The sequence below is a fragment of the Diadema antillarum genome, unplaced genomic scaffold, assembly GCF_040938485.1.
Source record: "Diadema antillarum isolate AM-2024a unplaced genomic scaffold, OU_Dant_1.0 seq00000782_RagTag, whole genome shotgun sequence".
Taxonomy (NCBI): Eukaryota; Metazoa; Echinodermata; class Echinoidea; order Diadematoida; family Diadematidae; genus Diadema; species Diadema antillarum.
This window is the reverse complement of record NW_027271670.1, coordinates 1,871,889-1,884,113: the sequence shown is the minus strand read 5'-3', so window position 1 is coordinate 1,884,113 and position 12,225 is coordinate 1,871,889. Positions and strand designations below refer to the sequence as shown.

At 38.9% G+C, this 12,225-nt stretch overlaps 1 protein-coding gene across 1 annotated transcript in view; it reads left to right on the top strand.

The window, feature by feature from the left end:
* Nucleotides 1-12,225, top strand: part of LOC139739103 (NADPH oxidase 5-like) — a 150,455-nt gene that overhangs the window by 68,230 nt on the left and 70,000 nt on the right. The window contains exon 3 of the mRNA XM_071649722.1: nt 4,517-4,667. Within this exon, the coding sequence (XP_071505823.1) occupies nt 4,517-4,667 (151 nt within the window). The remainder of the gene's footprint in view (nt 1-4,516; nt 4,668-12,225) is intronic.

Sequence of the window (12,225 nt, the reverse complement as noted above, 5' to 3'; positions counted from 1 at the left end):
ATTCAATTTCATTTTATTTTCCATCCAACAAAGAGTGGACAAAAATACACATGCAGCGTGCATTAAGCAATCATAATTGTTCGATCGATCTTCTTTAATCCGTTGAAGACTAGTCTCGAATATGCTCAGGCAGGTGTCTGTGGGAAAAGTGTGGTATAGTAAAATCAGCTCCTCCCCAAAGGGTTAAGTGACTTTATCTAAGGGCCTGTTTGAATCCATGGTGCCTTCATGTCTCAAATTTGTAATGCTTCTTCGGGACGTCAGACTCTGAACTTAGTATTAAAAGGCATCTCATATAGCCCAGGATGCATTCAGTGGAATGTATGCTCGTTTGTTTTTTCTATAAAGATAAAAGTTGGAATATTTAAGACAAAAGAATCGACACATGGCAGTAAATGTGAATTTCATACATTTTTCTCTGTCACCCATGCAGGTAATACTAACACTTAACTAATTTACAGCGGTGAGAGAGAGGGAAAAACACACACGCTAAGGCCGGAACTGTGCAATCTATTGCAAACAGGTCATATCTATATTGTCAAAGTACTGCTGATATTCCATGACAAACGTCATAAATTTCCGTCATATCATACATCACTTCCAATAGCTTTAACTGCTCCAAAATACATCGACCACGCGGAGGTTTATGGGTATTTTAGTGCAATTTGTGAGGCAGACAGTTAGGCCAATGTCTCCTATTCCATCTCCCAACGAAACGAGATTCGATTCGAGTGGTATAAAGTGCATTGTGATGAAACTGGCTGAAAAAAAAAGACGAGTTATGTCCATCATCTTTCCAGAAGTGCGAAAGCATAACACAACGAACCAAACGAGCTTCTTCGTTTCCAGATACCGAATTCATTGTAAGCTTGTTCGCAGTTCGACAAGGACAATGTTTCGAAACAATAACGGTATCTTTTTTCGGTGGGGGGGGGGGGGTGTGAGTATGTGAAAGATGCAGGAGAACTGCATTCTTGTGCCGCCAGCAGTGACTGGAGATACATCCTTTTTGTCGTCTTGACACGCAAACTACAGGAATTAGACACTGATGAAAACCATCAGCCAGATGTAGACTTCGAATCGATGCGGAGAAATCAATTTTTCGTCATTTCCCCATCGCTGCCCGGCAACGAAATGTCACACGGGGTCATCACTTAACACCGGTTGCTCGCCTTCTTACGGTGCCTTACAGCGCATCGCCGCCGCGACACGTACAGGTGTTCACTGCATTGTCCTGCCACAAAGCGGGAAATTACATAATTTGTAACTTGAGCTTGCTCCGTCTGAACCTGTGGAGAAACATGACAAGACGAACAATAATTGAAAGCAAATTTTGCCCTTGGTTAAACGAGGTTGGCCCCAATGCTTCAAAACTTTCCCCCCAAAAAAGAACATGATAAAAGAGACTAGTATGGATTTAGATGCCTTTTATGAGCGGGAACTATTTACTTATATGGAACGTTAACCTGGTAATGTCGCTGTAACTGCTTAGCATCAATTTTTTGACGCCCTAGCGAGCTCGAAAGAGCGGGAAATGGTCAATAGCAGCAGAGAGCGGGCTGTGCGGTGGTGTCGATGCTTTCGTTATGCCCAGTTTGAAGTCTCCGCTCTCTCCCTCCCTCTCTCTCTCCCTCCAGTTTCACACACTCGCAGACACACACACACACACACACACACACACACACACACACACACACACACACACACACACACACACACATCAGCAACAGCACCTACACACACACACACTCACTCACACTCACACACAAGCAGAATTTTGGAACGCATTTCCTCGTCATTAATACGACATTTTGATGGAGCGGGAGGTGGCGGGGGACCCTATTCGCCATTGTTGAAAAGCAAAAAAAAATGTTGCCTACAAAGGAGCAGTTGCCTGTTAAATGCGGCACCGTTGAATAACTCTCAGCAAAAACCCACATCTCAACCGATATAGTTTAATATATAGGACTTCGCCTCTATAACAGAGGAGCAGAAAACTAGACGCGCCTTTGCTGGCTGCCGCGAATACAGGGACAAGGGAATGACACGCAGAGTGCCTTCATCTTTTTTTGAGAGAGAGAGAATATTTGAAATATAAGTGCACAGAGAGAGTAAATCGATAAATCAAGTCTAATATGAAAATCGATTCATATTGGTTTGTACCTGAGCTTAGGCCTGTGAAATTTAGCTCTTTGATCGCGAAATTTACTGACTTCCTGTGAGTTGCACGTAAGCCACGCTGCACTTCTTTACTGTGTCAGACTTCAAAATGAAAGGTACACCCGTATGGCGTTAGAAAACCAGCGATGATTAATGACAAATATTGTGCGATGATAAATCCTCCTCCCCTAGCCCTCATTTACATCACAATCGGAGTATGACATATTACTTTCCCCGCATGTATGTATACTGTAAGGAAATATCAGCAAGTCTGTTTAGTGACATTGAATCGCACACTTTTAATATCCGGTAAAGACCGTCGGCTGATCGTCATTTTCCATCAAATCTTAAAGCTGGCTCTCCCTGCCTGCCTTCGTCACATTCAATAGAACTCACGAAAGTCATAAAATATTATCATAACCCTACAGATTGCGAGCTAATAATGACATCAAATAGCTCACAAATCACACTTTGAATGCGAGCTGTCTCTTTCTAATAATTGATGCAGACATGGAGATGGACAGCTACTTACGCACGCACAGGAGAACAAGAAACTCCGACAACACCTACATACTAAACCTGCACATCCACCCAATCATCATCTCAAGCACGCACAAGCACACGCACGCACGCACACACACACATACACACATACACGCACACACACACATACACACCCTCACACATCCACACACACAGACAGACAGCCTCATGTACACACATACAAACACATGTATAATGGCAGGTAAAATAATGGCGGGGAGACGTCATGTAGCGCTGATAGAGTAATTATTATACCAATAGAAGAGTTTATTTTATCTTGATTTGATGACATTCTTTGTACACCTAACTACCGACAGGTCCAAGGAGAACTGATCAATATTCTTGATGTCAGCTCTTGTTTTAAACTTCATGCTCTTCAAATTATTGTGTTTATTTTTATTTCTATATTATTTTGGTGTTGTGATCTTAAAGTATGTAAGACAAACAAATCCTAGTAAGGGTTTATTTATTTGTTTGTTTTATTGTTCCATATTCAACGTTTTACGTATAAATCATAAGCATATCAGAATATTGAATGTGTAAGTTGTCAAATACAACAAATACGATAATTGATATATAAAAGCACTGCTTGTATTAGACGCAGTTCACAAATGCTAACAAAAAGTGCGTTCATACATGAAATTTGCAGTTGTAAAGAAATGACCAATTTTGAAGTGGGAGAATGCAAACGTCGAAAAGTATTGTAATAACTGTAAAAGAATTAGAATCACATTCGTAATAGCGGTATAAGCAAAGGAGTTGACTGTGGAGACTGGTAAAAGAACAGTACACTAGTGTAGATACACACGCGCACACACTGTGTATGCATATTTAGTAGAAATGTATCGCATTTATAATCGTATATATACCTCGCCGTGTTGGTATCCCAAAGACAACATGTGGATTAAATCTGGCATCTGGCGTCATGTCTGGCACTTTGCCTCATCTCTTCTTGTTGACGTCGATGGCGCACTTTTCTTTTCCTAATGATGCGCCCCTGATTAAAATCCTCTCGCCATTGTTTGGGCCAGTTTTATACATACGTCTCATATCATGTTTGCTGCCTTCTCCATTATCCCAATCAAAGTTGTTCAACGTCGGACAACCAAAACCAAAATCAAACTAAAAAATTTCAAGTGCAAAGTAACTACAGCTACCTTGAACTTCAATCCTTATTGATAGAATAGCACTTTGTATCTTCCATATATAATGAACGCATACACGGTGGATATCACCGACGGGATGATAAATCAAATAGGCTTAAAAACTTTGAGTCGAGACCTTTCGTAATCTATTATAAAGCTAAAAATTGAATTAGAGTAACTTCGTTGGTGTTAGACAGAGAATAGAATCACATGATACCGTGGTCAGTTGACAATCACTTCAAAATTTGACTTTTTAGAATACCAATTAGTTCTAATAATTCAGCAACCTATAAGATTTGATATTTCAGCCAAATCCCCTAAAACCTATCCAGTAGTTTATTTGCGTAATTATGTCATTGTACTTATCTAAGTTTTTAAGATTATAAGTAACTACAAGACGACTTGCTGTAGGAGAGCATCTGCAACATATTTATTATGTCTAAGGTGTGTTAATAAAGCTATAACTTCCCTGAAATCATATATTTTGTCAAGAAGCAACCTGGTTCCTCATGGAAAGCGTAAACCGATGAGAATTCAAACATAAGTTTTTACTTCTTTTCAAGAACTTGCAAACTGAGAGGAATAAAAAAAGGGTGTAAATCAAAAAGTGAAGATGTGAAAACAATTAATCTATCACTGTAGGCATTGTTTCATTTTCTCCTTTGTAGTCGTTCTTCGCCGAGCGATTCTTCCACTTGTTTGACGCCGATGGTAGCGGCTATATTTCACTGGACGAACTGATGGAGGGGCTGTACCTCTTAACGAAGGGCGACCCGGTTGATAAACTACGATTTCTCTTCAGCGTGTACGATGTCGACGGTAAGTGATTCATGGTTTGCTATGATACGTAATGGCACTTCCGGGGTGGCAGTGTTAATCTTTCAAAGCGATATTTATTTTCCCAAACGCGGACGAAGTGTAAACACGTTGATTGACCGCACACCCATCAGCGCTTGGCCCCTGTGTAGATTTATTCGCGCCTTAACACTCTTGCCATACGATACATCATGGTTAATCCATTTTGAACACATGAATTGAAAAATAGAGGTACATTATACCGTGAAGACTTGGGACACCAGCATTACAAACAAAATTACGTAAGACATCCTTCCTCTATTTGAACTGATCGCATGGCTATTACTTTATGTCCGTCAGAAACTCGCGCGCCTTAAGTGCTCCTATAATTCTATCGCTGCGACGTCGTGTCTGGTAGATTAAACAAAGGTAAACTAAGAAATAACGGTGTCGACTCGTAAAACGGACAAGCTGAAATGATTTCTGTCCTAGCGCCATTATCTCTGTCTCAAAATCCTCAAAATACAGTAAATACATACATGCTTTACTTTTTCTCTCTGTTTATCCAACCAATCTTCATGCTTATTACTTCTTTGTGTCTAAGGCACCCGCTATATATTCTTCACTAACTTCTCTGCAGACAGCGAATAAACACATACACTTACAGGCAGCAAACGCATCGAAAACTTGTCTTACGTAAACCTATAGCTTAACGGAGTACGCATCTGTTCTTGTCAAATACTGGTACAACAGTTGTATAGATTTGACACTATAGAAGACTCAGTTGTTCCCCGTAAGTGAAACAAAAATAATCAGAAAGTGAAATTGAAGTTGAAGCACACATATTCGATTCTGACTTTTGTCTCATTTTTTTTTAATCGAATGACGTGCGCTTACGTAGTTCGTACGTATCCAACTTAAAATTAAAGGACAAGTTCACCTTCATAAACATAAGGATTGAGAAAATGCAACAATATTAGTAGAACACATCAGTGAAAGTTTGAAGAAAATTGGACAATCGATGCAAAAGTTATGAATTTTTTAATTTTTGTGTTGGAACCGCTGGGTGAGGAGACTACTACAGCTTGTGAGTCATATGCGTACAACAATATAAAGAAATTGTAAAAGAAATTCAACATATTTTCACTTTTTTCGCATAATAAAAGAGCAATTGACTTCCCTCTTTCTATAAAGGCAGGGGGAATAATATTACCCATAACATTTGTCGGTAACGAGTCAGGGGAATGTGTACTTTTTTCAAAAGATGGAATTTTGTGAAATTCTCTTTATATTTTCCTTATATTGTTGTACGCATGTGACATCTAAGTTATTCATACATTGCAGTAGTCTTCTCATCCAGCGGGTACTGCACAAAATCTTCAAAAATTCATAACTTTTGAACGGATTGTCTGATTTTCCTCAAACTTTCAATGATGTGTTCTACTAATATTGCTACATTCTCTCAATCCTTATGTTTATGAAGGTGAACTTGTCCTTTAAGGATATCGTCGTTTCTTTACGTTTCCAAATTGGACACTTTCAATTTAATTTCTTAGTCTAACTACAAGTGAATTACTATTCTCTATTAAACGCTTGCTTTTCCAAATTTTGACTTTTGCAGTAGGCCTGCATTTCTGAAATTTGTAAAAAAAAAATAATAAAGAAAGAAACAGGTAAGCTTGCAGCATCGTGACGGCATTAAAGCCATCAGAAACTGTAGGAAGTTTTTTTTTTCGAATTGACTTACAAGAGGAATCTAATCTGCTGCATCTTGTATTCGACTGGTCACTTTTTTCTATCGACCTTCCACATAGTACCTTTTAGCGAAGTAAATCAGATTTATTATTTCTCACCTTCCTGATCATATCACATTAATGACCTTCTGTCACAGCCACAAAGGAAGCGATAAAAGCAGCAAATCAATCGCCGAGCTGAATGACTCGATCGTAATGAAGAGTGACTCGATTAATGGTGTAGGATGATTATGTCGATGTATGTTCCGTTAGACTGCAATACAAACGAATTGTCATTGTCTTGTGTGTGTCCAAAAAATAGTCTGAATCAGTCCTTGATTTGATAATAGTGATGATGGGGGGGGGGGGGGTAGGGAGGATGTACGGAGGGTGTGGTGAAGCTTGCGTCTTGGGATGTCCTCCCATTAAAATTGAGAGTTGCTCATAACCTATACTGCTTTAGTATGCAAACAAACTCAGGCTCCTCTAAGTAGTGTAGAAAAAAGGCATGCTTCTTGACGCTAAGGGGGAAAAAGATACATACAGTCACTTTAACGCTGCCTCTGGCTAATCAGAATTTCCCAAAATCCCAATGCGATCAGGCCTGATAATAAGCGGTGTGTCTGATGGGTTCCTGGTGACTCCTGTATAGACCAGGGGAAGCCCTGGAGGAGAAGGAGGAGGAGGAGGAGGAGGATAGGTTCGGCTGACAGGAGGGTAGAAAATAGTTCCCCATAGACGGTACTCTCGGTTTCCACAATGTAATCTGAGCGTCTGCATGACATTCACATCGTGCTGCACATTACGTGGAGCTGAGGGAAAAGCCGTGTTGACGCGAACTTAAGGCGAACTTCAATTCGCATGGCTTAATCCCTTACTATTAAAGCACGATGTCAACTGACTCATATTATGTGTGTATCGGTATTATGAAGTAGCGGCCTTAACATATTCACTTTGCATGTTTTGAATGGTTACTCACTGTTACTCTTTTCTTTTTCGTTATCGGTACGCATCACATGATTAAAAACATTTGACATTTAAATGGTACTTTTAGAACTTTAATCTACGAATATATTTCAATCATTCGTGTAGCAATGCCACAACGGAAAATGATAAAAGGGCATGGAAGAGTATAACAGATGTCAGTCAACCGTCAGTCACGGTATACGAGTCTGGAGTAGTAAAGAATTGTGGAATCGCAGTTTGTTACAACTTTGTCGCGACTAAAAAGTGACCCATCTCTTGTCGACGTACCTAGAAATTTGATCATTGTTAAGATTACTGTATGGTCAATAGCAGCAGCAGAGCCCTCTCCGGCACTACGCCTTGGGGGAGAGCAAGGTTCATAATTCAAAGTTCACGGTTCAACTTCATTCCCTTCGTATCTCTTTCATCAGTCTTTTCTTCTCCATTCGTTTGTTTGTTTGTCTGTTTGTTTTTAGGGGGTCTACTAACATCAGTTCAATAGTCCTTGTAAAGTCCATTAAGTGCACGACGCACACAAACACATGGATGGAAACCACTTACTTAGTACATGTAAAGTTATAATTGTATTTGATTAAATTTGTATAATAATATATAATATCACAGTACTTCTCATTATTAGACTACAATATACTGATATGTATGCACATCACATAAGGTACCACACTGAATCATCCAACTTCCAAGACACTTGGTGATAAAGCATTTTCATCTGCTGCTCCCAAACTGTGGAATCAACTATCCCAAACTCTCCGCAACCAGCAATCTCTCATCATCTTCAAAAAACATCTAAAAACTCACTTGCTTCATTAATATTAATAACCCACTGGTAAAGCGCATTTGAACATGTATGTTATGGAAAATGTGCTTTATAAATGTATCATTATTATTATTATCATTATCACATACACAAGCACACACATACACACGTATATATATATATATATATATATATATATATATATATATATATATACATACATATATATACAATATGTATATATGCATATGTGTGCGTGTGTGTGTATGTGTGTGTGTGTGTATTACACAGAATAGATTTACAATCAAGCATGATATTGAAAGCTCTTGGAATTTAATGTTTAATGTGTAGAATACACTTTAACCGTATTATTCACGATTTTTTTCTAACTCGAGAACTTCACATCAGTGTTACATAGCTAATCCCATAACAAGGCACTCGTGGAGGGAGGGTGGAGTGGCTTTTCTTTATTTTTTTCTGCTGGCAAAAAAGAAGAAGAAGGAACTTGATATCAAATATCCAACAGGACTTCAACATGACTTTAAATATTTTTTTTTCATGCACTTACATTTTTATGGTATGTTTATCATAGAAGTAATACATTAACCAATGTTTAACTCTAATATTATGACCATATAGTCCAATCAAGTTCTATTGTATCGGGGTAATCGTGGGGTGTAACTTATCGCAATGCACTGTGGTGCAATGAAGGACATTTTTACTTTTCATTTAGTATAAAGAATTTGATCTTTTCTTGTCAGGAAATGTAAAGCGATTCTCTTTTCTTATGTAAATGTCAGTCGAGAATTGACATTATGAATGGAAGAGAGCATACGATTTCTAGCAGTCATAGTGCAAACTTTGAGTGTGCAATCGTCAATTTGAAAGGGTTATTTTGGCTCCTCAATCACGAGGACACTGCGAGAAAATTGAAAGATAAAAGAGTAATCTTTGCCGACAGACAGAGGGAAAAACAAACGTCAAGACGGAAATTCAAGAGTGGTCCGAAGGAGAAATTGAAGTTGAAGGAGTTTATCGTCTTGTTGGAATGTGAGTGTAGAAGGAACAAGCGCGTGATAGCTCCCGGGGCTCGCCCCGAGGAGTTCTATCATGCACCTTACTCAGTTACACGTTATCGCACGATCAGCAAATATAAAAATGCGAAATAATCGATCGGGGCGATCGATTGACGGCGTCGGGAAAGCAACGCGCGCCTTTTCTCACTGCGGTATGATTGGGGATACATTCCATCATGTTGCTACGTCGATTGAGCCTCCATAAATCAACCTTTAGAGAGCATTGGACAAATAGTCATTCAAATTACTCTAATTACACAAAACTGACGGGCCATAATTCTCCGCACATCCCCCAGCCAATTTTCATGCAAGGCAACAAAAATAGTCTTTGTTGTTAATATGCTTGAAATACATATGTTCTTTGTCGTTGGGAAAATCGGAAAGCTGCCGCGAAATTTCGACAGGCAATAAACTCTACCACGGTTAATTTAAACGGATGACATTTAAAATATCACCCTTCCATGCTCATAGCACCTCCCTGGGCAAATTTGGATTGGTATTCGAATGGAAGTTATTCACACACATTCGGTGTTTCTGCGATTTCTATGCGAGTTTTAAGCAAAGCTAGAAAGACTAGGGAAAAGGAAAGGGACGACGGAGAGAAATAGGTCGCGATATAGATCAGTTTTACTCATTTCATGTTCATGGATTCATCCGTACAGTGACTTCTTCGGGCAGCTCTTGAGCGGAGTGCAAAAGTGACAAAGTGGACGTGCATTTACTTCAATCTGTGAGATGTGCTCAGACCTTATGAATAGCGAAGACCTGTAAGGCACCGCTTACAACGAATGACACATGAGCGTAGCGCGTCCCGCTGGCCCTGTAACCTGTTCAGCGAGCGTCGCTTACAATCAGGGCTTTAGTTGAAAGGGGCATGGGCTGTGAACGGGCACTTATTTATTGAAGGGAATGAGCTAAATGAACGATGGTATCCGCTTAATAATATGACAGCGCGCAGGGGAAAATGGAGAACAAACGCTAGCAAGGGATGACAGAAACTAATACTCTTCAAATGTATTTGATGCCATAGGAGGTTGTTGATGGTAAGATGATGTGAGGGCATGTGTCTTGTCCAGGATAGTCTCGTTCATGGCGGATAAAACGTGACTCGGACAGGTGCTAGTACACTATCTAAAGAAAAACTTATCTTTCAAGAGGTTGGCTGGTTAAAAGACTAATTCATTGAGTGTAGAGCCGTAGGTTGTGCACAGTTTGCTTAAATAAAAGATGTGTTTCTCGAATTGCAGGCGATATATGCAATGCATTGTTGTTCACTCCAGTCAAGAGAGGTTAAAGAAACTGTTACATCAGACTTTTGGCATTTGTATCATCATACGAATTTAGTAATCAATGAGTTTCATCAAGTTCTTCGCTTTTAACAAGTATATTTTATTTTGTTGGGTTTTTTGTTTGCATTGAAATAGTTGGAAAGAAATAGATCCTAATCGAAAGAATTTGATACCAACTATTTGAAATCAAACGGAACTGCAGGTGGTTTGTTTCATTAATTGTTCCTATTCTTCCATTGTTAGTGATGGGATAAAAAAGATGCCGTCAAAAAAATTGTAGTTCATATTGACATTGGCAGTCAACGTCATGCGCTTATCTTTGAAATTAAATAAGTGATCATGGTACAGCTGCACAAAAAGACAAACAGACAGACAGACAGACAGACAGACAAAGACAGACAGACAAAGACATTGCAGGCTGACAGAAGGGAGGAGTATCTCTAGACCGACATCAGCATCAAAGGAAACATGTTAAAACGCCAAAGCTGTTAATGATAGATGTATGTCTGACGACACGATGAGCGCGTTATTGCCCTTAATTTTCTTGATAACAATCACATGAAGAAGGCAGACTAAAGGACAGATTAAAAATAAAGACAAGCCTGTCTATATCGTCCACGCAAGGGAGATGAAAAAGTGGCCGTTTTTAGATGGGTGGCTGCTATGATTATGCACGGTCTTTAACATGGTTTCATTCCTTTATTTAAGCACAGCTCATACTTCAGTCCAGGGTCTGTTCTTCCGCAGGTCTGTTATAGACAGATGGCCACTATAGGCAGATGGCCGCTAAGGCAGGCTTAACTGTACATCATTATAAAAGCTGTACCTAACAGTTATAGAACTATTGGTAAGATTTGCAAGGGACACAAGTAAATCCAGTGTGAAAATGAGAGGAACAGATTTCCAACTGAAAAATACTTCACCTTATACAGTATGTACCCCCCTAAAAATACAATGCAATTTTTCGCATTAATAACTGTGAAAATAATGACACAATCTAAATGCTTTTTCAGGGTATGAAATTTGAACTTTTTACTTACATCTTGTAGAAAACCCCATTCAATTTGGTTCAGTAGTCATCTTTGTAATGCGTGTATGGGTCCATTTCTCCCAAGTTTTGCACAAGTTTAGCATATTAAAATGTTTTGCTCACATCTGACAGGGCGACCAATAAATGATGTGCATAACATTATATCAGTATGTAAATATGCAAATTTGTAAATATGGAAATATTGCTGTCTTGATCATCTTGATAAAAAACAAAGAGAGAAAAATGAAAAAGAAATTATGAAACAGGAATTCAACATGGAATACGACTTCAGTCTGGTCTTCAATGAGTTAAATTTCCATATGTTTCTTTAATCATTCATTTTAACACCTTACTAATTTTCACAAATCTCAGAAATCTTCATCCTTTGTGATGCAATTCATTCTTCATCCTTTAGTTCAACATGAAAACAAACAAGCAGTCACTTTTTCGAAAGACATTTTTTTGGTGAGAGATCACAATGGATAGCGCGTCTCCTTCCAAACCTTGGAGGGAAGGGGCTTTACAAAATATCCCCATTTCTCTGTGACCACAGAAGCAAATCGAATGCGGTTTTCTGCAGAATGTAGGTAATAGGTTATTGTTGCAAACGCTGAAATTAATTGTATTTTGATTGCTTTGCTTCTTTTAAGGTTATCGTTGCAGAAAGTCCGACTGTATTCTTTTTTTAGTACATACGATGTAAATGATTT